The following is a 26005-nucleotide window of genomic DNA, read 5'->3' on the forward strand; positions in this document are numbered from 1 at the left end:
CTTGCTACGGGCGGGCAAGCAGGCAACAGTTGGGAGAGAGACGAGCTCTGTGGCTTAAGGTGCCGGGGTGTACATACAGCAGCACATGTTTGTAAGAGAGAAGCAAACGAAAGACAAAGTTGCCCCGTCTATCTCCCTCTGCCTTTCTCTCTCTCTCTCTCTTCTCTCTCTCTCTTCTCTCTCTCTCTCGTTCTTTCTTTTTCTCTCTTTATGTTTATATCCATTTATGTTTATATGTCTTTCTACTTGTATCTCTTCAGGTTTTTATGTGTATGTATCTGACCGTAAACTTGAGTTGGTGTGCGTTGTTCATCTCCTGAAAGACAAATTGAAGTTTTCGTCTTAAAAGATTTTCATTTGTATTTGCAAAGTCCTGCCGCGCCTCCGCTTCCGCTCTCTCCACCTCCAGCCCTGCACTCCGTCGGGTGTACAGACACCGCAGAATAAAACCTCTTCTATTTTAGCGCATTCCTGTATTGTTTTCTGATTGGGATCAGCATGGAGGGGGAAAGAGAAATAGACAGATAGATGGGCGGATAGATAGATAGATAGATAGATAGATAGATAGATAGATAGATAGATAGATAGATAGATAGAGACAGAGAGAGAGAGAGGGAGAAAGGGAGAGAGACAGAGAGACAGAGACAGAGACGAGACAGAGAGAGACAAAGATACAGACAGAGGGAGAGAGAGGGAGTGACAGAGAAAGAATGCGACGAAGGCAGCTGCTGCATTGTTAACAGCTCTATTGTTACTACGGCGTAAGCGTCTCTCTAGGGATATCTGCGGTGTACGTACAGCTGCACAACCGCAGCATCGTTGCTTTTGGGATTAACATGTACTTCTTAAATGCCCACAACAGGCAGGACGGAGCTGCATGTATGCATGCAGCAGCAAGGACGAACCTGGATTGAGATGCAGATAACTGTTAGTGTGCTCATGAAATATCCTTTTGCCTGGGGGCCTGCAACACTTTGCACAGCCACTTTCTACTTCAGGTGTGCAGACACCTCCCAGTTTGCTGCATGCACCATTTGCTCTTGCTTATTATTATCTTGCATGGTCAGTGAGGACTGCATCCTCAACAACCCAAACGGTGCGGTGTGTGTGCAGGTGCTGCTGTGTACGTACACCCCAACTTACGTCTCTAGAAAATAATTTACGCATTTCCGGTTTTCTCTGAGGTAAGAAATCAATAAACGACGAAACTCCACCTCAAACAAACAAACAAAAAATAAGGTAATAATAATAACCACAAATAAAAGCAGACGGTGTGGACACGAAACAGAAAACAAAATACATAAACACGTTGATGAAACGCAAACACAACGGCATGCATGTAATACCCGTGCATGCATGCATGCATGCATTCATATTTGCATGCAAAACCCCTGCATGCATGCAAAATAATTGCGTGCATGTAATACGAATGCACGCATGCAGTACAATTGCATGCACCCGCGCATGCATTCATAATGGGTTGTACCTGCAGCTTTCTTTTGGCTTCTCTTTGTTCCCTGTCGATATTTTCCAGGTTACGCAGACATTCTGCAACAAAACACGAGAGGGATATAATTGCCTGCAATATTTGGGGCTGTCTCGTGGACTAGTACTTCTTCTTTTCTGTTTTTCTCTGCGTTTTTCTTTTATTTCTTGTTTTATTTGTTTGCCGTGACTAAGCCAGAAAAGAAGAAACTCGCCTGTCTGTGCGCTGGTGAGACCGCGCAACTTCGATAGCGCAGAGGCACTGCCACAGAAATACAAAAACTGCAACTTAAATAAAAATTAAAACAAATACAAATTTTCACGCTTTCGTTTATGGAGTGGATTAATGCGTGGAGGGATTTGCAACTCAAGCAATGCAGGACCGATATATGTCTATATATATGTATATATATCTATATATACATATATAAATACAGTGTAAGCGGACTTAACATTGCATAGTATTGCTTAAATGTACAACTAGCAATTGTAGTGCTGGTGTGCACAACTTCTTTAAGAATACGAACAAAAGAAATTGAATAGAACGAAAATACCTCCGCGGCCTTGACGAAGAATGCACCGGGGCCCTACAATCAACAGCAGCAGCAAATGCAACGGCAGCAGCATGTTTGGCAGCAACGAAAGCAGCAAACGCATCGACAGGAGCAGCATTCATCATTGTTTGTGTTTCGCTTGGTTGGTTTTGCATTTTATGTCTTGCTCTTTTTCATGTTTTTCTCTCAGCCACAAGCAGAAAGTTGTAATTCTTTGTTCGCACCTTGACGAATCTGCGTAGATTGCATTCTTCATTTTGCAGTTCCCTGCATCAATTATAATAATTGTTCTAAAATACAAGAAAGTTGTTTGATAAAAAAAAAAGAAAATTAGTACGGGCTCGCTGTTCCTGCGTGCGCCTTGCTGGATGATCTCCTTCTTTTTGCTGCCTTCGGTTTTCTTTTTATTTATTTCATTTGAGGGTGAAAACTGAATTTGATTTTTTCCTGCATTTTCATGAAACAACCCGCGCAGGGGTGGTGTTTCGGTTAAAAAGCCAGCAGGTTGAACACTTTAATGCGTCCTACAAAGAGCGGAAATTGAATAAAACAAATTAGACGTTTGCGAATTAGCTTATTGATTTATTGGTGGGAGAAGTGAGGGAGAAATTTGTTCGATTTTTCGCTCAATATATCGAGATGAAACTTCCTGTGTGTTGCATGGCAGGAGGGGTTTGAATTTTCTTACCTTTCCTCCCCTTTTTTCCTTTGAATGTGCAAATTAAATAAATAAACAAATAAATAAATCTGAAACTTTTAATTTTAAAACTTCGGTTTTCGGGGAATATTTGCAGGTTTCCACCCCCCACCTCAGGTCACCGGCAACGCGGCGGTTGCAGCGGCATTCGCTGCGCACAGCCGTGTAAATTACGTCAGCTTGTGGCCTGAAAATTAAAAAGAAGAATTCTTCAATTGAATATTTTAAATAATTTATGGTCAAACTTCTGCAAACGAGGAAATCCGTTGCTTAATGGGCTCAATTACCTGCCAAGGTAGCCGCGGCCGACGCACACTCAGTGGGCATGCAGCTCTCCCCCACACCAAAGTTGAAGTTCTGATGAATAAATATACATATTGTGAAAAAACCACTCTTTATTTAACTAAAATTCAAAATTTGTTTTAGACAGGTTTAAATGTTCCTTAATTTTATGCATGTAGCAGCTTGCACCAACGCCGGTCCTCAGACACCCAGCGGCATTCGGTGTGCAGCTCTTCTCCATTGTACAAGTACTGACACGTGTAAATTTGGACATAAAAAACAAACAGAACAAATATCCTAGGAAGGACCACATAATTGCGAATAAAGAGAACGCCGCCTACACGAAACACCGCAAATTCTCTAAAAAGAATTATATATAACACCAATATATATAACACCAATATATAAATAATCGGTGACAGGCAACACGCAGTTTAAAGCCTCCCTCCCTATATCGCAGGCTTCATTGGGCTTGCATGCATGCAGTACAACAGTGTGTTTATGGTGTGATTTATTTGTTTTCTCTGTTCTGACTGAGGGTTTATTGATAGCGTTGTGTCCTTGAAGGGTTTATCTATCCCCAGCATAAGGAATGAATAAACAGAAGCAGGAGGCCAATGAGCCCCCTTTACGCCTACTGTAGAATAAAGCGTAAATACAAACGGAGATGAAAACAAACCACCTAAACTGAAACGAATACGAATTGACGAGCGACTGCACCCATAAGCCTTGACCTCGTAAACAATGGTATTAGCAGAGGCACCAGTAAAGAGCAAGAAACAAATAAACGGGATAATTGAAACAATGATATTGGCGCTGTGTGCGTTCTGGCACTGCAACTTCCACTCATTACACCTCTAGAGAATGTTGTTGATGAGCCCTGTTGCGATAACTACACTAGAAAGGATTAACGATAAATATAGGGAGTTATTACCAATAACATCTATACAAGAAGCGATATAAGCGATATACAGTATAATAAAGATAAAAAATAAAGGCTAATAATGACAGTCACAGTAATGATAGCGGAAAACAACAGTATTGGAATCACCAATTATAGCAATAATGAGAAGGACGATTAAAAAAAAGCAGCAAAAGTAGTAGCGAGAATAACAGTACCACACGGGATCTAAAAAACTATAATGCTGGTACAAACCCAGTAATGAGAGTGAGAGTTATAATCATTATAATACTGGTAATAGGGGGGATATAGCAAAAATAACAATAGAAGGGGTAATAAACGCAGCAATAATAGTACTACTAAGGGTAATAAAAAAGTAGTTGTAAGGGTAAGAGAAGCAACAACTGTGATAGTAACGATAATACCTGCATATATAATAGTAAGGGAGATAAAATCAATGGTCAGTGCAGTAAAAGAAAGAGAGGAAGAATGCAAAACAAAAGCAGTAGAAGCAGTTGTTAGTTCAAAAAAGTATTGATAATAATAACAAAAAGGAGCACCCAAATGGGAGAAGGACCTGCCGGTGTTTCCTCTGAATGCGCGATGATGAATTGTACATTTAACATTCTTCTTTTTAATGCATTAAATTGTTTATTTTATAATAATCAAAATGTCTATACTTAGTCCTAATCGTTTATGTGGCCTTAATTAAAAAAGACGCGAAAAGTTGTCAAGGCCGCAATCTTTCAAACAACTGATGAACGTTTCCGCTTGGATTGGTTCTGAAGCAAGAAAACAATAAAGAAGACAAAAAAGAGAATGAACAGAGAAAAAGCAAACCGGAGAAATATAAGAATACATAAAAAACAGAGGAGCAAGCAAATGAAAATGAAGAAGAGCAACACATCAGACAGACAGAGAAATGAATAAAGAGAAATCACGTAAATAAACCTAAAAAGAAGCGAAAGGAACAAAAAATATTGCAAGGAAAACCAGATAAACAGCCCTCTAATACCGACAAAAAACAGTACTGATGCAAATTCAGCAGGAAACAAGCACGACGAAAGAAAGCAGGAAAAATACAAAACTTCTGATACATATACAACTTCAGATATATATATATATATATATACATCTATATATGCATGAGCCCATATGTTCTGCCGCATTGGTTTGTGTTGATAGAATCAGTAATCCTATAGATCGGCACTACCAAGCATTTAACTTAAGCACCGCGAAAAGAAAAAGAGCACAAATAGCGACTATTAATGGAGGGCTGTTTGTCTTGAGGCCTTGCCTGGCTTGCACTTCTCTGCCGCCATCTCCGTCACCATGATGAGCTGTTTTATCGGAATTGTTTCTATCACCCCGGACTCGCACACCTGCGCCGCTCCAAACCGTAAACGCTTAACCCTAAGCCCTAGCCCAAAACCCTTAACCCTAAACCCTGAAGCATAAACCCGAAACCCTGAACCCTAAAGCTTGCACCCTGAAGCATAAGCTCTACGCCATAAAGCCCAAATCTTCAACCCTACAGCATAAACTGTAAACCCTGCGCTGTAAACCCTAAACCCTAGCTAGCCATGGAGGGTATCCTCTAGAGGCTGTTTTGTTAGGGTTTCGTTTTTGCGGTGTATGCCCACCCGCATAATTTCTTCTTCTGGAAAGAGATAGCGGTCCGCACTGTGTTCTCTTAATGCGGCGGCGATCTCTTCTGCGCCTTTTACAGGGGGGACGTCGAGACAAACGTTGAAGGCCTTGGCTATACCTGCTTCCTAAATAAACAGCAGCAACAAATTCTCGTGCTTGCCATTTTGAATATGCCCAGAAGAGGAGGGGGAAAGAAAGAAGAAAAAGAAAAGGAAAACAACAAGAAGAACAAGGGCAGGGAGAACGACAAGAACAGGAAAAACAATTACAAGAGCAGGAACGAGAACAACAAAAACAAAAAGAACAACAACGAGCAGGAGGATATTGAGATGAAAATCTGAAAAAGAAGAATTCGAGGCGAATATGAAAATCACAACAAGAAAAAGACGAACAAAAGCAAAAACAGCAAGAAAAGGGTGAACAAGAAGAACAAGAACAGCAACGAGAAGAGCAAAAGAAAGAACGTTCGAGACGAATATTGCACATTTTTTTCTTACCTTGATGAATTCTGCTTCAGAGGTGGTGCCGATGACTAACAACTTTGCTCCTTCTCTTGGCGGCTGTTTCTTCGCTAACACCAACAACGCCTGTAGAGCCGGATTGGAAAACCTAAACAAAACGCAGCAACGCAAGCAACCGCCTCATCAAGCAAACAGAAACAAGAACAACACCAGCAAGAACAAGCGAGAGAATAGGAACAACATCAGCACGATGTAGGGGCTTGTGGTTACCTGGGTCCGATGGGTGTGAAGTCTACGAGCCGTTCAAGATCATCAAGAAGGACGAGGGAAAGGTTGGATTTGTATGCATCTTGGAAAGTCTTTTGCAGTAGATTGACTCTGGCGTTTTCAGGGAGACCCACCCAGTTTTCTGCTGAGACAAGTTTCGTAAAGGGAAAAGATAAGAGCTTCGCAACTGAAGCAGCTAGGGCGGTCTTGCCGCTACCTGGTGCCCCCTGCAGAAGCACAGAGAGCACCTGGGTGTGGGTGCTATCTCGTGCTTGTGCGCCTAACGTCAAGCAGGTCTGCTGCAGGCGCATGCAGTCTTTGCTGAAGCAGATGATGCCGTTCTGCATGCAGCGAGAAAGGCTTTCTTCGTGCGAACCGAACGCAGGCTTAACCTCTTCAAGAGCAGCTTCAAAGTCTTGCATAGTGATGCGGATCGCAGAGGCGTCTGCTGCTCGCGACAAATCCTTCATGTCGACTGAGCGTTGAAAGGCAAAAGAAGCAGCAGAACGCACCAGCCCCTCTAACTCCGCCCCAGAAAAGTTTCGCGTTATCTCTGCCAGCACAGCCAAATCCACAGAAGGGTCGAGTCGCTGCGCCTGTTGCATCGCCTGCGTATGAATGGTGAGGATCTGCAGCCTCCCTTTCTCATCCGGCAAACCTATTTCTATTAGCACCTCGAACCGCCCTGGTCTCAGCAAGGCTTCATCTATTAGATCGAGTCTGTTCGTCATTCCAATCAACAAAATGTTGTTTAGGGCGTTCACGCCATCGATCTTGGAGAGCAGCTGATTCACTACCGAGTCTGTCACCCCCGCCCCCCCTGGGTTGGCTCCTCTTTGTTTGCAAATTGCGTCTAGTTCATCAAATATAATTATGTGAAGTCCAGAGTCAAGGCCTCGTTTCCTTTCTTCTTCTTCTGCTTCCTTGAATAATGCCCGCACATTCTCTTCCGACTGTCCCACGTACTTATTCAGGATTTCGGGGCCATTCACCACTTTGGGTTCTCTCGCTTTAAGTGCTTTTCCTATTTGCCGCGCTATCAACGTCTTCCCTGTGCCCGGAGGCCCGTACAGCAAAAGCCCCTTAACGTGCTTCAGCCCCAACTCCTCTACTAAATGCGGAGGGAACACACGGCTAGAGAATGCACGCCTAAAGATCTCCGCAAACTGCTTATCTAAACCCCCTATGCCCAACTTTTGGAAAGAGAAATCCGCAGAAACCAAAGGCGATGGCAGCACCTTCCGCGACTGTACGTACACCCGAGAATCAGACTCGCTCGAAAACAACAACTCCGTCTGATTGGTCAACTCCGCAAACGGACTCACGGGCACTGCAGACCCAACACAACGACCCCACCGCAGCAGCAACAAACAAACACAATGCACGCTGCATGCAGAGCGCCGACTCCTAAAAGCCAGCACATCGCCGCACAACGACAGAGCAGCGCAACTCAACTGCTACGCATACAGGTCTTCACGTCTTGCTACCAAGCCACCTTGAGAGACAACTAACTAGCCAGCTAGCTAGGCAGCTAACTAGCCAGCTAGCCACGCAACTGGAAAGGTAGTTAACTGGGCGGCTAGCTGCGTGCTTATCAGTAGTTTGCAGCTGCAACTGGGCTCTCCAACTAGCTGTAACCTGGCTTTGTGGACAGCTAGCTACCTAACTAGCTAGCTAGCTAGCTAACTAGCTACGCATTGGGATATGCTTGGGTAGGGTGGAAGCGGCAGACCTGCGCGTTTGTCGCCCGCTGGCTCTACCGGGACCATCTGCACCACACTGCAACGACAAAACCAAACAAAAGAAAAGAAAAAGGGGATGAAGGAGGTGTAATAGCAGAACAAAACAAAGTGAAAGACAAAGCGAAGCAGAGAGCGTAGGCGGGTGACTATGAGAAGCTAAAGCTGCTGCCTTAGATTTCAAGGAGGATACGCCACTAGAAATATATTTATTTTATCTATGGTAGAGAAGAGAAAATAAAAGATTGTCAATAGACACGAAAGAGGAAGAATGAAGATATTCAGTATAAGGCCCTACAGTTCTATAATATATTCTATCTCTTATCCCGTGTATTAGTTTAGTGTGCGTTTATATACCCCTAAGAAAGCTCCTGAAAATTTATCTCCTGTTCTAGCGTCTGTACCGTAAATTGGAATTGTTATTAAGACAAAAAGCATTGAAATATATAATAACTATAATATTCCTTTTAACAACAATGCTGTGACAGCGCACTGCAGTTGCCCTAGAAACAGCTGTACTGCATTTTCTTTGCCTCTGGATATTCTGCATTTGGTTCTGCTGCTGCATCGCAGCTAATCAAATTTTTCTTTTTGTTTAGTATAACCCCCTCTGTCTTCTGAGTACGGCTGCTGGTGTTCCTTCTATACTCAGCCACATAACAAAAATAACACTATTATGTTGTAATGGCACTGCATAAATAAATATATATATATATATATATATGCATATATAAATATATCTATATATATGTATATGTAAATCAGCAAGTCAATCAAGAGAATATTCTATATCTAATTCGTAAGTCCTCCCGCCTTGCGAACTACATATATATACATGTATAGCAGATGAACAGATAAATGCATTTAATTAGTTAGAAGACAAAATAAGTTAGTGAAGTGACTAAACTGATTTATTCATCCGCCAATCAGTTCACTAGTGTATTAATAAACAAAAAGTTGGACTAGAATATGCATCAATTAAATTAATTGAATAAACACAATAAACGAAACTCCTTAAACCAATTAAACTAATAAATTAAACAACTAACGTAATTGATTTAATTAACTAAATGAATTACGTTAGCTTCAATGTCTCCTTTCCATGGCGCCGGGCTACAGACTGCCCCACAGAGAAGTACTGCCCTGTGAAGGCCTCGCGGATGTCTGCCTCAAGGATTTCATCTTTAAGACAGATGCGCTCCACTGTAACGACAACAACAAACAAACAAACAAACAAACAAAGAAGAAAATAAAATACGAAATAAAACAAAGCAAATTAAAAATTGCAGAAAACAAAAACCACAAGGCAATACGCACCCAAGCAGAGAAACACCGCAACCCAAACCCAGGACACAAATGCACAAAACAGAGATGTACATTCTTGTTTGTAGTACTATCATATTAAAGGCCACACTAAAACTTATAGAATAATACTACAGATTTGCTGGCTATACACGCAAACACGTACAAAGTGAATACACCCTAAATAAGAACTGCTAAAGGCTACCGGCCCCTCTTGGTCCGCTCTCTTGGGGGGAGAAGCCACAAGAGAAAGAAAATTTAAAAAAGCGAGAGAAGCAAACAGCATTAAACAGAAAACATGCAACTTCCTAAAGAAACACCCTCTGCTGTCCAAAAGAAAAGAGAGAAAAAGAAGGGCAGAAGGAGGAAGAGAGACAGAGGCAGACAACACAAGCAGTAAGTAGGGTAAGAAACCCAGCTGAAGCAGAGGAACAACGCCCACGAGACACCACACAACAGCAGCAACAACAGCAGCAACATCAGCAGCAGCAACAACAACAGCAGCAGCAGAGCACTGCTTACTTGGCTTGACGTATGTTGAGACCTCCATTTGCATTAAACCCACAACGGGTTTCGGGTGTGGAAGAACCAACACTCGAAGATGTACCGCATCGCCTATCTGCAGTTTTGTGCTCTCGCGATGGCAAATGCTGAGGCCAATCTCTTCCTTTTGCACCATTGGCTCTGGCCTAAGGCAGCCCAAAGAAAAAGAATAAGAGAAATAAGATACCCCAATCGCATTAATTGATAATTAGTTACTAGTAACACAGATTGTGCAGGTCTCGCACACGCGAAAGTGTGTTTAGCGTACACCCCAACTCTACTCCAACTGCAAGCAGAAGGAAAAGGAAAGGAGCCTGCTTTAAAGAGCAACCAAGCATATAAAAAATTACAGATTGCTGCTTGACTCACATTACCCCCAATATGATGCTGCCCACATGGCAGTGCACAGGCCGAGGTGCCTGTACACCATGGTGCCGTCCCCCTCCGCTATGGAGAAGGAGTTCCGCATAGACTTCTGGGTGTACGTACGACTGCAGCAAATAATTCAAGAAGAAAATCAGTAGACAACACAACCATCGTTGACGGAGCAACCACAAACTTCTCGCGCATCTGCCGTGTAAGCAATGCCATCGACAGGCCAAGTAGAAAAATTTGGATTGCCATTCATCAAAGGTGTTAGTGTGAGGAGACGGTTATCTATGAACCAGATATATACAGAGATGTACAGATACCTGAAAGTGGGGGCGCACACTTGGACAGACGAAAGCACGGGCCAGTAGGCTTGTTTGCATACGCAGGTGCACAAGTATAAACACAGACTAGTAGATATTCATGTAGATATATGCGTGCATGAATGCACATCAGCATAAGAAAAACATTTACGGTCTCCCTCGTACCAGGTTGGTAAAGGCCAGGGCAGCTGCTGGGAGTTTAGTAGCCCTGAGTATGAGCGCCATTGTGAGTTGCGCGTTTATAACAAAACACCAACAGAATGTCTACGAAATGTTTTATTTGTAGTGGTAGTTTGCTGCGACGCTGCCGCAGTCAGAATCCCCTGATTTGAGCGGTCTCTGTACACCTCAGAGTTGGAAAGAGAGCAAAAAGTCGAGAAAGAAATATAAAGCAGTCATCACTTCACATTGTTCCTAGTGTTCCGTCTAAATGAATAAGCTGTTTTCTTCATCGGTGGCCGCTTTCCTGACGCGAGAGGCGAGTCGCGCGATGTGGACAAGAGGCAAAGCTGCGCCTATCTGCCAGGTCCCCAGAAATCAGATATAAGCGAATTTCAGTTAAAAGATAGAAATAACAATTAGTAAATACACAAACCAAGACGAACGGTAGCCAAACCGAGCTGTGTGTGCTTCGCTCTCCAGCCCCTGAGGCTCTGCATGCGCTGACGGTCTGGAGCAGTCGGCGGCTGCAACCCCAGGAATGAATTTATCGTCAGGGTGTTGAAATAATTCAATTTGTTATTTTGTTATTAAAATTAAGTTGAATTAGCTAGGATTTCCACTGCATGCAACTATGCAATCAACATCGGAGCTCCTCCCCGTTCAACAGGACCGCTAGCTGCATGCACGCCGCCGTCTTGCAGCCCCTAAAAGGCGGCGAAATATCCGCAAAGCAAAGTAAAAATATTAACTAAAATGTTTAAAGTTTGCCTTAATTTTCTGCAAAGTAAATTGGGGGCCATACTGTAATATGCCCATTCATATTCCCTACCAGTCGGCCGTCGTCGCTTTCAGCTAGAGAGCATCTGCTCAGAGACCGGCCCAAAGGTACTGCTAATAATAACACTTTTAAGTAATAAATGTTCATAACAATAGTGAACAGTTTTGCATCCTGATTCGGGCATAAGACGAGAGTGGAGAAGGCACGCTTGCTGCGTACTCTTCCCCTTCTGCCCGCCTCTCTTGCACGTATAGAAACGCATGCAACCCTGGCACAGCCTCTAATTTGGTTACTTAGACTGAAAAGCAGCAACGCATGCATGTAAGCATCGCTCTCACTCTTCTTCCACCAGTACTTCAACCTCACTGCCGCAGAGCAGGCAACCACGTCGAAGCCGTGCATACACTCCGGTTCCTTCTTCTCTTCTTGAGTTGATGTAAGATACTTCCAAGTCAAAGGGGAAGATGAGCCAAGAAGAGCAGCAGATAGCAGACGCCCCCCCCGGGCCTCGCACTGCCTCACTGATAAAGGCGGGTAATCCTTTGGCTGACAAATGGACGAAGCTGTTCGTTCTTATTGAAAAGCAAGAAGATGCCCAAGCAGAAGAAGTAAATCTGCATGAAGCACTAGCTTTCTATGCACTGCAGCAAAAGAAACAGAGCATATAATTTAGGAAATAACGACAAGAAGAGAAGACGCACCATATACAAACAAAGATGTTGTCTGCATGGAGAGGAGATTCTTAACATCAGTAGGTTGAAAGCTCTCTTTTGGGGTGTACTCTATTGTCTTTTGCGTCTTCTGTATGCAGCTGTTGAGACAGCTGGCCTCCGAAAGCGAAACTCTAGAGGTGGAGGTGCAGCCCTTCTCTTCCCTCCTCGCCCACGCCGCTTTCTACTGTCCCCGCATTCTGCAGCTTCTCCTTGACGAATTCCATTGTGACCCTAACCTCAGATCCACAGGTGCTTTATAGTTCAGGCTTTAGGGTTCACTGATTGGCCTTTAGGGCTTAGGGCTTACGGTTCACGGTTTGGGGTTTAGGGTTTAGGGTTTCCTGATAGGGGTCAGTGTCTAAGTAGGAAGAGTTGGATTTACAGGCCAGCGTCTACAATACTCCGATTATGAATAAACAATTTGGCGGTTGAGGGTTTATGACTGGGGTCTAAAGGCTTCCGCCCTATAAGAAGGAGGCATATGCTGCAGGCTATTGGGAGTGCGGCTGAAGGGTTGTATTCGTCTTGTGTCATATTTTTGCTTGTTTCTGCTTTTCTTTTCGCCTTTTCCCGATACCGTATGCTGAAGGGATGCCATTGAAGTCGCTGTTTTGCATGCGTTCCTTTGAGTTCCTTTTCTGCTTCTCTCAGAAGCAAAGGGGCAGACACCCCTGTTCAATGCCCGAGGCGAGGCCGCTACGCTGCTGTTGGCTGGGGGGGCGGATATAAGGGCACTTGACTATGAAGGCCAATCAGCTCTAACGTCCGCTGTTCTCTGCCACCACTATGAACAGGTAGGGGCTTGAAATGCCCCTTATAAGCACTTCATTAACCAAAGCTAAATTCAAAAAAAATTCCGACGTTTTTATTAATTGAAGCCGTTTCTCGCGAATGCATTTCGCTCGCGCGTACCTTCAAGAGCCGCCCTTGACTCGGGTGTATGTGCAGCTTCAGCAAAAGTCTTGCTGCTAGGCAGCTGCAGTTGTGTTGTGAGCAAGCTCTGTCTTCATCTTAAATGTTGTATATTTCTGCTGCTGTGTCGCACGACCTGTTGCTGGGAAGCTAGGGTTTAGGGTTAAGGGTTTAGGGTTAGGGGTTTAGGATTTGGGGTTTAGGATTTGGGGTTTAGGGACAAAGGCTCGCTGTGCCGTGGGGGGAACAGGCGGCGGGGTTGATGCTGGCCGGCGTAATGCCTTGGGAAGCAGTCAATAAGGAAGGCGAGAGCTGCATCCACTTAGCAGCAGCACAGCCTGTTGAGGAGGCAGGGGAGCAACAGATCTTGTGGGACGCGTTCTTCAGCGTCTGCTCCAAAACGGACGCAGCAGCATCAGCAGCAGCAAAGGAGCTCCTCTACAAGCAAAATGCAAAAGGACTTAACTGCATGCAGCTCGCGGATGCTGCTGGGAACACAACCCTTGAGCAGCAACTGCGTAGTTGGGCAGGAGGTAGGAAGGCACGACGAGTTTAATCACACAAACTTTGCCACGTTTAGCAGTAAATTACGAAACGTGTGCCACTAAAGCTTCAATTCAATCTGGGTAAGATGAACATTTAAAGAAGCCCAAAATACAAAATGCGACGGCAACAGTTTGCATCAGATGCCCCACAGCGATGCTTCTCTACCTACCGCGTCCTGAGTGGAGTCCTCAGGTGTAAGCGGTTGCCAGCACTACTCCTAATGAGTTAATTCTTTTTCTTTAGCCTGCCGGCGTTGCTGCAGCAGCGGAAGAGGGAGCGGAGGGGGCAGCACGGCCCTCTCAGGAGACACAAAGTGAGGGAGTTCAGCAGCTTGAGCAGAATAAAGAAGACGCAAATATCCTTGACAACAAAGACAGCGCCCGTATACAGGAAAGTACGGATTCACATGCTGTAGAAACAGCTCAGGCCCCGCAGGAAACGGAGGGGGAGAAGGCAGAGCAACAACAAGCAAACACCAAAGAGCAGGAGACGAATGAAGTACGAAACGGCGCTGAGACAACGGACGAAGGAATGGAAAAGCAGGGGATGAGGGAGGAGGAGAACCAAAAGCCAGGGGAGCCCAACGAAGGCGAAAATAGAAGTACAGAAAATGCCTTGAACGAAGCAAACCAATCAAAAGACACAGATCCCCTGCAACAAACGCAGGTGCACCAGCAAAAGGCGACAAACGAGGTATCAGGAGCCGAGATGCATCCGCCAAGCAGTGGCGACAACCAACAGCCAACTGAACAAACAACGCAACAAACAGCTGATCCAGAACGATCAAACGACGCAGAAGCAAAGACAGATACCAACGGGAACACTAACGCACAGACAAAAACAGAACCAGAGACGGGGACGGACACAGAGGCACAGGCAAAGACAGAAATAAAGACAGGGAACGCCATTCCCCGAACCGGGCACCATCAAGACTCCCCCAGCAGCTCTGCTAGCACTTCAGCTGTGCGTTCCTCGCCTTCTCCCCCCTCGCGAGTTTAGCTTTGCAGCGAAACGAGAATAACTCAAAGTTTAACTTAAAAACGTCTGGACTCTGAAGCCGTGCTGGCAAGGTGGAGGGTCCAGCATAAATAGAAATGAATGCGGAAGGGTTGCGGGGTTTGAGGTGGTCACGAAAACGCCAAACCCAAAACCATAAACCCTAAACCCTTAGTTGCCTTTTCACTAGTTCATCTATGTATCTTCTTGATTGCTTCTCCCCCAGGCGGAAAATGTGCATTTGTGAATCTGCTTCTACTTGTTGAGTAAACTATATCTTCCTCTGTTCGTTGCTGCTTGGGTTCTGCTGTGTTATGGGCCGCCACGCACCTACAAACAACCGCATGAATGAGTATGCGGAGTTTGGAGTCTGCGACTAAAGAAGAATTTGTTTTGTTTCGCTTGCAGAGGGATGATCCCCAGGCAATTGCGATCCGGTCTTTGAATGAGGAGCTGCGCAAGCAGAGCCTTCTGGCTGATGCCCTAGAGAAGGAGTTAAATGAAGCTCGTGAGAAGCTTGAGGAGGCGGAGGAGGCGAATATGAAGGTGACGACGCGTCTGGCCAGCATTCTATCGGGGCAAACAAGGCAAGAAACCTTCTCAGTCAGGTCCAACAGCCAAGTGCACTTTACAACGCCAATTCAACAAGAAGGCGGAGAGTTGCAAACCACCATCACACGAGAAGGATATGACGACGCCCTCATGCAAGTTTCGCAACTCGAAAAACAATTACAGGCGATGACTCAAACCCTCAGTGCACTAATGCAAAAAAAAGAAGAACAAGAAAAAGCACAAGCCGCTAAAATCATGGAGTGCAAGAGAGCCTTTGGGTAGGAGGCGGACACATCCACAGGAATATATTTGAGTTCTGTGCCTGATTCAAACCGCAAATGCCCAAAAGTACATTTGGTTTAAGATGTTTCTGCGTACTTCATTTAAAATTCTTGAAAGCGCCGACATTCAATTACGGAACCGGCAAATGAGTTGCTTCCAGTGTACAGCTGAAATAGCATCATAATGCATTTCTCCTGTGATTTTGTTTGTGTTTGTGTTCGTTTCTGTTTGTTTTCCCTAGGGAGTTTGTGTTGGAAGTGGCAAAGAACTCGGTGATGCAAAAGGGGGGCAAGCCCGTCTCGGAGCAGCAGGTGAGGAAACTGCTGCAGCAGGAGGAGGAGCAGCAGCAAATTGTTGACCGCCTGCGAGCAGACTTGTTGAGGATAGAATATGAAATGGAGCTAAAATTCGAATTATATAGAAACAGAGGACGCTGGCAATCAGACGAATGCGACGCCATGCAAGCGATGGACTTTGAACAACTCAAAATGGAAAACCAAACACTCAACGAAAAACTTGTAGAACGGCAAGAAGAAGCACTTAAACTTCAAAACATCGCCAAAAAATCCGCACAAGTACACCGAATAAACTCGAAAGCTTAAACCCTAAACCATTAACCCCGCGTCGTGCCCCTAATTTGCATCATTTGTTTAGCTCATGGTGATAATTACTTTGCCCATCGGGTCGTGCTGGTATTGCCGCATTTCAGTTGTCTAACGTGGCGGTTTGCTGTTTTGCATCCCTCAGCTAATAACCCACTGGAGGGAGAACCTCGCGTTTCAGGAGAAGAGAAACGCAGCCGCTGCAGCACAGCTGGCGGAATTGGACGAAGAGCTGGCCAAGCAGCGAGAAATAGCCGCTCAGTTGAAGCGAGAACGTGCAGAATACAAAGCTCAAAATGAAAAGGTCAAGTGCCAGACGGACGTCGCCAACTCCGAGCTCCTCTCTGCAGACTGGCAAGCGACAGAAGCCAAGATAAAAGAAACAGCAGCAGAAGTAGGCATTTAACCTCATTCATTCGCTCTTACTCTCCTCTCTTCTTTTGGTTCCCGTTGTTCATTTCTAGCCCTGATGCATCACAAGGAAGGCTAGCGCCAGCTATACACAAATAACAAATAAAAAAAATTGCAAACTGCTTAGAACCTCAAGCTACTTTCACTGCCTGAATTCCCCTAATGTGCACATCTAGCCCTTTCGGCTTTCTTGTTAACTACTGCACTTTGTGTGCACATGGCCGTGGCCAAAAAATTAAATGTCGTTGCGGTTGTAGGTGCAAATGCATTGCTTACTTACGTAGAGGCTTACACAACGCTCCGTGTCGAGTCAGTCTACTGCTGTTGTTTCCTTTTCCTGCATAAATCCATTCTCCATCATGTGCGTCTGTCCCTTGGATAGCATCGGTGGCTCACAATCCGTATAGAGCGTCCCTGCCGGTGTTATCTTGTTTGTGTACGTTGCACATGTTGAACAGATTGAGATTTTGAAGGAGAAGCACCGCCAGCTGGCTTCGTTTGTCTCGGACTCTGTGAAGCGGCGAGACCGCCGAAAGTCGCGGCTGACTCTGGAAGCCTCCAAGCTGCTGATGCGGTACTTGAATAAGCCAAATACCGAAAACTAGAGCAGCATTTACGATGAACAGGCGAACGCAGCCTGCAGTAGGAGGCGCACTAACTATGAAAATGAGGGCGATACTGCCCGGGATAATGATGACGCTAAAGGCGCTTTTAAAAGGCATGCGTTCCAACCGTATAATAGTCTTGTATATGCACATTAAGAAAGGAAAAGGGTTTGAAAGCACGTCTCTGGCAATACAAATACAGGCCAATGAACAGAACTTGGGTCCCCATCTCCTAAAAGCGCGATGCGGTGTTTGTTTGGGAGAACTTTTCTCTTCATATTACTTTTTACGTCTTTTCCCCTGCCGTTTTGCCTCTCGCTTTTTAGTTGCCTCACCCTGTTTTTTGCACCATTTACAACAGGCCGGCCACAGGATGACCGGGGGGATTTACAGCGGCAGTTCACGACAAGCGATGGCTACTTCTGCCTGAAGCGCAGTTACGAAGGTTGTCTGATCATCCGGACAACCTGCTTGTCTAGCTAGTTACAGAACAACTAGAGGAAACTAATGGATAATCGGTTTCTCGCAAATTGTATCGTTCGGCATGGAAAAGCGCACAGGGTCTTACCGCCCTTTCCTGGTACACCAATGCCCTTGTTAACTTGGAGCAGAGAAGGACGGGAAGAGGCCGTACAAATACATACATATACGCATCCGTATATATATATATGTGTGTATATATATGCACATATTTATATGTTGACACACTTATACGAGGCGTGTTCAAACAGTTAGTTGCTTTGTTTTTAGTTGGATGTATAATGCCAGTCAGTGGGGCAGCGGAATACGGTGGCTGTTCTGCACTGCCAATAACACCACTAACAATGTTACCATTGTACTTCCTTATTAATAATGCCAATGTACTATTGAGGCTATTACATTTGTATTATCTTTCACACAGAACAGACAGGCCCTAGATTTGGCCCCTTTGAGCATACCCTTGTTCGTCTTATGCTATTCACACAAACGCGTCAGGAAGGTTCTTGTCCAAGCAATGAACAGATAAAACAGCACCGGTTGCTGAAATTAAATGCCTGAACGTTTCTGGCAGTGTTCGTCACTCAGGAGATTATATTTATAGTGAGATGCGCCAGAGTAATGGGCATTGATGCTCCAGAATTTGAAAAGAACGTACAATAGCGGATCAAACACCGAAATATCAGTGCCAACCTCCTGAACTGACACAATCTAAACCAAAGGGCGAAAACTGACCTTTATAAAATGCATCTTCCATAGCACGGTTTGTCTGAAGTTGGTATTACGTGCATTTCTCCTTGCGGGGGCACTAGCTTCTGACGGCCAAGCACATGCTCTACGATTGTTTACAGTGCCACTGAATACAGCGAAAGAACGTTGTGTCTTATGCTTGCATGCTGGGTTACTGCCTAACAGCATGAGTGGAGGCAAGGTGTGCTGCAGCTCCTGACAGCCCACCTCCTCTCTGTACTATCAGCCATATGCCCTCGGGCCGCGGGTAACAGGAGGCCCCCAAACTGGAGAAGTTTTAAATATACTTATTCTTAGGGATCTCGTCAGAGGAATTTCATTCGTTTTGCTGTTCATCACGATAGTCCACAGCTCAGGGTATCGGGGACTCTCGTTATACGCTGGCGATCCCCATGCTGATGGGGCACTCAGCAGCAATAGCCTTCCCAGACGCAGAGATAGGCACCGGAGTTAGTTCAATAATCTAGTTTGGTGTAACGAGGTTTTAATAGTGCCGTGTGGAGGGGGAACCGGGGGAGGGAGAACAGCAACGGCGGCCCGATTGCAAAGTTAGGGACAAATCGGGGCGGAAAACAACGTTTTGTGCCTCTAAAGGAAATTTGATGTGCAAATGACTTTTTAAAGGATATAAAATGCTTATAGACCCTTTTAAGTAGGCAGAATCTACACATAGCACAGCGCTACCGCGCTGGAAGGAGACGGGAAAGCCGCGGCGCTGAGCAACAGCGAAACGCCAGCGAGTAAAAAACAAAGACAGCAGACAAAAGGAATAATTGTTCAAATACGAAAGTGTAATGTAAAATAGAGGAAACAACTTAGGCTTCCCTCAGCTCGCGCTGAGCACCGTGCAGGTTTCCAGTGGTCTCATTAGGCGAGGACGCGCTACCGCCGCAGAATAGGGGAATTGGAGGATAAGGAGGGCAGTATTGTTCTTTTAATTGAATTACTCTCAAAAAGAGGTTAAAAGCGTGAATGAACAATTAATTCAAGTTTATTTTTCCCTCATCGCAGGAAACTGCTGCCGACTTGCGCGAGCCCGAGGCCCTGTCGAGAGGCCAAGCCTGCTGAGGCCTGACGATGTTTTGCAACCGTTAAATTGCTTTTTGAGGGTTTAGCGAATACATTGGCAGTTGCATTTAATCAATTATGTCTTATATTTCACAAAGTTTCGGCCAACAGTCCAACCCTTAAACACAGCAGGCGTGGAGTCAGAATGGGTGGCGGCTCAGAGGGCCTGGGCCCGACGAGGCGCCTTGCCTGTAAACTTCTCCTTCTTCTTTGTCTTGTTGCATTGCACGGTGAGCCGAAACTACATACAAATTACAAGGACGGTATTCAACTTGCGCTGTAGGCCACGACAGCCCTCCATTCATGCGCCTCATCTAGAGCGGCCGCTCGGTATTTCTGGTCCTTAAGAATTTGTCTGCTATATGCTGCCTGATAATGCTCTCTTCTTCCACTTCCCCTGATTCTTTCGGTAGAATAAGCTATAAAAGGAGCTGGTTAGCCTCGTCTACTTTTCATGGTGCACAGCCGAGACAGACGACACTCAACATGTCTGGGGCTTCTTGTGTTTGTCTTTATGTCTAACTAAACTCGCTTCAATGAACACCCTGAGCGCCTATCACTGCAACAGAGGCTGTTGGTTGTCTACACAGCGACTGGCGTCTAGGGCCTTCACCATGCTCGTCGTTCGTGCGCGTGCTGCTTGTTGTGTTGTGTTATCCGCTGCCCTTTTCTTGCTACACCATGCTGCGCTGTTTGCGTTGTGGGCTGCTTTGTTTTACTTCTCAGCTGAGCCCGCTTCTGCTGTGTTGCGTCTCCGGAAATGGGGGTCGACCCCCTCAGTGGGTCTCTTCGCCTCGGATGCACCACTAGGCGTTGCCTCTGTTGGTCCCACTCCATCAGCTTCCCTTAGTACGCACGGATTTTCTACTGCAAACGAACGCATGAATGCAAATGCAGCAGCCGATTTCAATATTTTAAGCACTCGAGATGGAGAAGATGCAGTGGAGGAGGCCTCTTTTCATGATGCGGGAAACGCCTACAGCCAACTGGAACAATACAACGATAGCTCTCTCAACTTCGCGTACAAGAATAAAGGACCTCAAAAGGGGCTGCTCTTCAGGGGAAGGCGATCCAAAACAGCAGCAGCAGCAGCAAGTGGTGGGCTGAACACAGAGGGCTTTAGGGGGCTCTCAGCCTTGCAGGTAGCAGCGCAGCTGCGAGACGAACAGGAACAGGGGGACAGCGACGCAGATAAAGAGACAGAAAAGGCATCCGATGAAGAAGAGAAAGAAACTGATGACAGCTCAGGAGATGAAGACAGCAGCAAAAGTGCGAGCAGCAGCAGCAGCAGCAACAGCAGCTCGGAGAACTCAGCCGCAGATCAAGCGAACACTTCAGACACCGATGTAGCCGACAGCTCCAGCAAAACGTCAGCTCAGGAGGCAGAAGAAACTCCTGAGGCTTCTTCCCAGGCAGCAGCAGCCCCGAAAGCTGCTTCAGCTGAGGGGGAGCAAGGAGAAACGAAAGCAGCAGGAGAGGAGACGGCTGAAGAAGAAGAAGAAAAGCAAACAAAGTCAGAGCAAGCCTCTGAAGCAGAGGCGGCTCCTGAAGGCAAAGCTTCTTCTGCTGAAGCGCAGCAGCAGCAAACAACAGAAACAGCAAAAGAAGCCAAGGAGGGTGGAGCCCCCGCAGCAGCAGCAGCAGGGCCCGAGGCCAGTGCCGAATCGACCAACAAGAACCAAGGAGAGGCAGCTGCCTCCAGTGCAGAAGTAAGCAAAAGTGAAACTGGCGGGGAGCAAGAGACCTCTCAAGGCGAAAAGGAAAAACCGCAAGAGGAAGCGGAGGGGGAGGAGGAGGGCGAAGGAGGCGAAGAAGAAAAGGGAGGCAAAACGGCTGAAGAGGAAGAAGCGGAACCATCAGAAAAAGAAACAAAATCTGAAACGGAGGCGAAAGAGAAGGAAGAAGCGGAAACACAGGAAGAGGCAGAAGAGGCCCCAACTAGCGAAAAAGAAGAGCCCTCAGCCCCGAGCAAAGCTGAGAAGCCTGAGACTAAGCCAGTGCAGCAGCCTCCAAGCGAAGAAGCAACAGAAGCAGCAGCACCACCCCCAACACCAGCAGCAGCAGCACCTGAAGAAGCAGCAGCACCTGCACCAACAACAACGCCAGCACCTGAAGCAGCAGCAAAACCAGAAGCACCGACAACTAAAGCTGAGGCCGCTGCCAGACCTGGAGGTCCAGGGCCGAAGAAGACAGAGGGGGCTGGAGAAGCAGGAAAGGCAGCAGCACCAGAAGGTGCGGCGGCGCCAGCAGCTGAAGCATCAGCAACTCTGCCACCCGAGGAGAGTAGCCCAGAGAAGGCAGAGGGATGGGAAGTTTCTGCAAGAAGAAAAGAGGAACTCGAAAAGCCAGCAGAAGGCAAATGCTATTCAGACATCGCGAAGGAAGTGATTGATGAAGAAAACGCATTAATAATGAAAGCCACGGAAAACGGTCAGTCCACTACCCCCTAAATTAAATATACTATAGGAAAATGAGTGCAAGAGAAGACAAACCAACTGTAAACTAAAAAAAGCAATTGTGCTGGCACTTGTCAGGTCAAGATAGACAACATGATCCGCACACATGTGGTGCCTCCCTTCCTCCAGGAAAACATAGTTTATTGTATATGCATTGCATACACTACTGAATGTGAATGAACTAACCTACAAACTACGACAGGCCTCTGCTGTGGCAACCAAAAAAGGACGTTGCTCATGCTTGTAACCTACGTATGCGTACTTGCACACTTGCATGGGTCCAGGTGTTTGTTCGCATGCATTTATGTGTCTACATGCATACATGAATTCGTGCATGCATGCATGCAGACATGTATGCTCGTAGGCGCACGCTATGGTACAAAGAAGGGTACGTCTGTATTATGGATGATGTTGGGCTGCGTGTTGTATTTGCTTTGCAGTGCATTTCCAAGAAGCTGAGCAGGGTTTCTGTGATGAGGTGTTTCGGCGAATCGACGGCCCATTTTCTTTAAATGAACTCTCTGCTCTTTTGAGGGCCGCCGATGTCGCCAACTCCACCCATAGAAACTTTAGATATTGCAGGGCAACAGAGGTGGGTGTGTGCGCTTTTTCTCCTTGCTTGAGTCTGTTTATTCTTTCTATTCCCTTTGTTGCTGTCCACGTATTATTGTTATTAGATTCGCTACTGCTTTTTGTTCCTGCTGCTTCTGTTGTTGGCGCCAGTGTTGCTTCTCGCTCTTAGGGTCGTTATGTGCGATCGTCTTCCTGTTCTTGTGGTTTCCGTTATTCTTAGTTTTCTTTGTCATTTTATAATATTCGTATTCCCCTCATTAGTACTTCGGATTTTTTCAAATCTCAACTACTGCACAAACAGCCTCAAAACCAGGATGACGCAGAAACCCTTCTGGCTAGTGTCAGGCTTAGTGCACTGCCTTGCATGTTCCAACTGAAATCTTCCATATCCTGAATGCCTCACGATGTTTAGAGACGAAGGAAAAGACAAGACAGAGCAGTAGCGGCTCGTGCAAATTGTTTTGCGTTTTTGCTGCTTCAGAACAGCAGCCCCCCACGCGTTATGGACGGCGATTCCCTGCTGCATGCAGCGATAGCCGCGAGGAAGCCCCTTGTGGTGGAGGTGCTGCTGCAGTACGGCGCGTTCCCAGAGCTTCCGGCTATCCCTCACAAAGAGAGGCCCCAGACACAAATGGGGGGCCCTCTTCATGGACTGAAATCCACTGAGGTGGGTGGGCCTGGTGTCCTTTGCTGACGCGCTCTCCTTCACTCTTTCAGTGTCTGTGTGCTGCTGCTGCTACGGGTGTACCATTCTACACCTCTATTTGATGCTGGCATAAGTGTTTGTTGCGCACCTCTCAAGTGGGAGTAATTTAAATGCTATTGTGGTTCTCACGTGCACAGCGGATAGCTTAACGATGGTACATCTGTACATGGGATTATTTGACCTTGTGCTGCTTGGGGCTGCATGCAGATGGCGAATGGGACGCCAATGCATGCAGCGGCTCTTGTACAAACTCCTGACAGTGTGGAGGCGATGGAGCTGCTGCTGCATTACGGGGCGAAGACAGACAGTAGAGACACCTGGGGGAGAACGCCTCTTATGATTGCCGCTTTCCACCCCACTGCTCATTCTCACGAGTTTATTAAAAGACTCATTCTGGCTAAAGCAGATGTCAATGCCAAAGACAAAGTAAAGCATTTTCTTCAGCTCGAGTTGATCTTTCTCGCTGAATTGCTGTCTGTTTTCACTTTTGGTTTGTTTGTGCGTATTCCTTTTGCTACTTGGCGTCTTGCATGTTGGGGCCTTGGTTCTGTTTGGGTGCCCCCCCTCCCTATTGCCTCTGTTTAGCTGATGTCAGTATGTTTCACTAGTTGGTTCGTCTTTGTTTGTACAGGCTGGCCTCAGCGCTCTGCACTACGCCGCAGCAGCAGACAACTGGGGTGTTGTGGGTATACTGCTGGATCACGGGGCGACGGCTGCTGCTGTTGATTCGCGGGGGAACACTGCGCTGCATTATGCTGCATCTTTCAACTCCTACACCGCGACTCTGCGTTTGCTGGAGAAGGCAGAGCTGGCCCTCAGCAACATCAACCAAGCAAACTACAGAGGCAAGGCGCCCATTCACCTCGCAGCAGCCCCAGTGTCCTTCCAAGCCGTTCCCCGCCCTATTGTGCCTGCTCTTGCCCTCGAAGCTCTTCTCGTTCACCACGCAAACCCTATGGCCCGAGATAAAAGTGGGAATACGCCTCTACATTTAGCCGCTCAAGGAGGATATGTGGAGATCGTTCGGCGCCTCGTCGCCTTGACTGGGGCTCCACCAGATGAGAAGAATGCAGTAAGGAATTCAAATCACGAACTCAAACATTTTAGACGTTTGTTTCGTCTGTTAAGGCCCGATGAACAAATACAACAGCCCACATATTCAGGTGTTTGGACGAGCGGAGTAGCAGCAGCTACCTGCAGCCAACAGGGGCAACTGCACAGTAGCAGAGTTCATAGTTGTACTTGGAACACTCATGAGCACTTGCAGGGGGGTATTGATTATAATCACAAGGAGCTAGAGCTTTCATATATATGCGTACATATGTATGCATATATTATATGTGTATGCATATGTATATGCATATGTATATGTATATGTGTATGCATACGCATATGTAATGTATTCTGCAGGAGGGACTGACGCCTTTGGCGATGGTGGAAAAGGCGGGAAAAGGCCCCGGAAGGGAGGAAATAACGCAGTTCTTGCGAGTATACAGTCAGAAAAGAAGTGAGACCATATCCCTTCACATTCTTTGGGAATGCCGAAGAAGGCGTCGATGTATCTGTACACCACGTAGTGTACTGATACCGTGTGAGCTGACCTGTGCTGCTTTCATCAGTTCTGCTTTTTTTTGTCCCTTTCTTGCGCTCTTCTTTAGGTTGCGTGGAGCCTCCACTGGTGCGGCACTCCACTCGCATTTTCTCAGACACAATGTTGGGCCCTTATATGCGTGTGGTAAGCATAAACCCTAGACCCTAAACACTCTGACTTTAAGTTACCAGAAGCTGGAAACGAAGAAACGCAGAAAAATAATTACGAACAGCTGTCGTGACCACCGCAGCTAGGTGTTTGTTCACTTGCTCGCCTTCCTCCTGCTTGCTGGGCCCCATAATGCCAGGAGGAGCATTAACCGGCTTGTCCTCACGGGCTCATTGTCTTCCTTATCACCTTGTCGGTTTGCCTCTCGTTTTGCGTGTGTCTGCATTTGTAGGGAGACACTGTGACGTACACCTGCAACCCAGGGTTTACAATGCTGGGCCACGCAACAGTGACATGCCACGAAAGAGACGGGAAAATGGAGTTTGTGCCTTCGGCGCCGTTGTGCGTCCGCACCGTAGAGGAGTCCGCTGCTTTTGTTCCTCTCTTGAATATATCTTTCAGTGTGTGCATAGGCCTTATAGTGGCAGCTGCAGCGTTGTTTCCTCTTTAATAACACTCAATATACACAGACGGCAGCAAAAGAGATATTTTGTTAGGTGAATGAATACAATGTAATTTAATCTAATTAATTTTTACGTGTAGCAGTCGAAGGCTCCACTAAAGATGAGCCGTTCATTGTAAAACTGCTGCTGACTTCAATGGCGTCTGTTTTTATGTCTCGTTTAAATCGCATGAAGCAGAGGCAAAAAGTTGTTTCTTGCGAAATTTATGCAACAAGCGTTTAATTGATACTCCTTTTCGAGCAAACTGTCTAAATAACCTCTCTGTTAAGCGGACATTTGCCTAATTAACAGTCCTCACCACGCCAACTACAGAGAATATGACAGTTTTCAAGGTGCCAGTGACAGTGCAGGGTTTACGGATTTGCATTTAGGGTTGGAGGTTAGGGTTCCTCCTGAAAGCGTACAGAAGTAACGAGGAAGCAGTAGTCTTCACCTAGTTTCTAAAGGCGGCACATGAAGAAAACTGCTTGAAATCCGCATTTAGGTTTCCGAATTTTGCCTTTGTCAGTTTGGAATAAGTATTTCCACTGGTCTAGCTACACCCTAATCCCCCGGAAAGCTGCTGATCTCCCCTCGTTTTCGCAAGCATCCTGGGCACAGAAGCTCAGAGTCCTGGGGAT

General features: G+C 46.1%; 3 protein-coding genes across 3 annotated transcripts; 2 read left to right on the forward strand and 1 right to left on the reverse strand.

The window, feature by feature from the left end:
* Positions 1–5184: 5184 nt before the first annotated feature.
* Positions 5185–10350, reverse strand: EAH_00010900 (N-ethylmaleimide-sensitive factor, putative; the record flags this gene model as incomplete). The annotated part of the gene is made up of 8 exons (XM_013395006.1): positions 5185–5301; positions 5563–5694; positions 6067–6178; positions 6301–7627; positions 8030–8076; positions 9116–9239; positions 9861–10027; positions 10256–10350. 8 exons carry the CDS (start codon positions 10348–10350, stop codon positions 5185–5187), a joined length of 2121 nt encoding a protein of 706 aa, XP_013250460.1.
* Positions 10351–11977: 1627 nt separating this feature from the next.
* EAH_00010910 (ankyrin repeat-containing protein, putative) lies at positions 11978–16522 on the forward strand (the record flags this gene model as incomplete). The annotated part of the gene is made up of 8 exons (XM_013395007.1): positions 11978–12121; positions 12325–12475; positions 12878–13020; positions 13356–13671; positions 13947–14647; positions 15089–15510; positions 15756–16089; positions 16262–16522. The coding sequence occupies 8 exons, from the start codon at positions 11978–11980 to the stop codon at positions 16520–16522; spliced, it is 2472 nt and encodes an 823-aa protein (XP_013250461.1).
* A 3050-nt stretch (positions 16523–19572) lies between these two features.
* EAH_00010920 (hypothetical protein, conserved) lies at positions 19573–25903 on the forward strand (the record flags this gene model as incomplete). Its single annotated transcript, XM_013395008.1, has 10 exons — positions 19573–19657; positions 20154–21857; positions 22324–22475; positions 22938–23123; positions 23370–23588; positions 23794–24234; positions 24573–24669; positions 24821–24897; positions 25154–25284; positions 25894–25903. 10 exons carry the CDS (start codon positions 19573–19575, stop codon positions 25901–25903), a joined length of 3102 nt encoding a protein of 1033 aa, XP_013250462.1.
* Positions 25904–26005: the final 102 nt, after the last annotated feature.

The sequence above is a fragment of the Eimeria acervulina genome, genomic scaffold (assembly GCF_000499425.1).
Source record: "Eimeria acervulina Houghton genomic scaffold, Eah_scaff57, whole genome shotgun sequence".
NCBI lineage: Eukaryota > Apicomplexa > Conoidasida > Eucoccidiorida > Eimeriidae > Eimeria > Eimeria acervulina.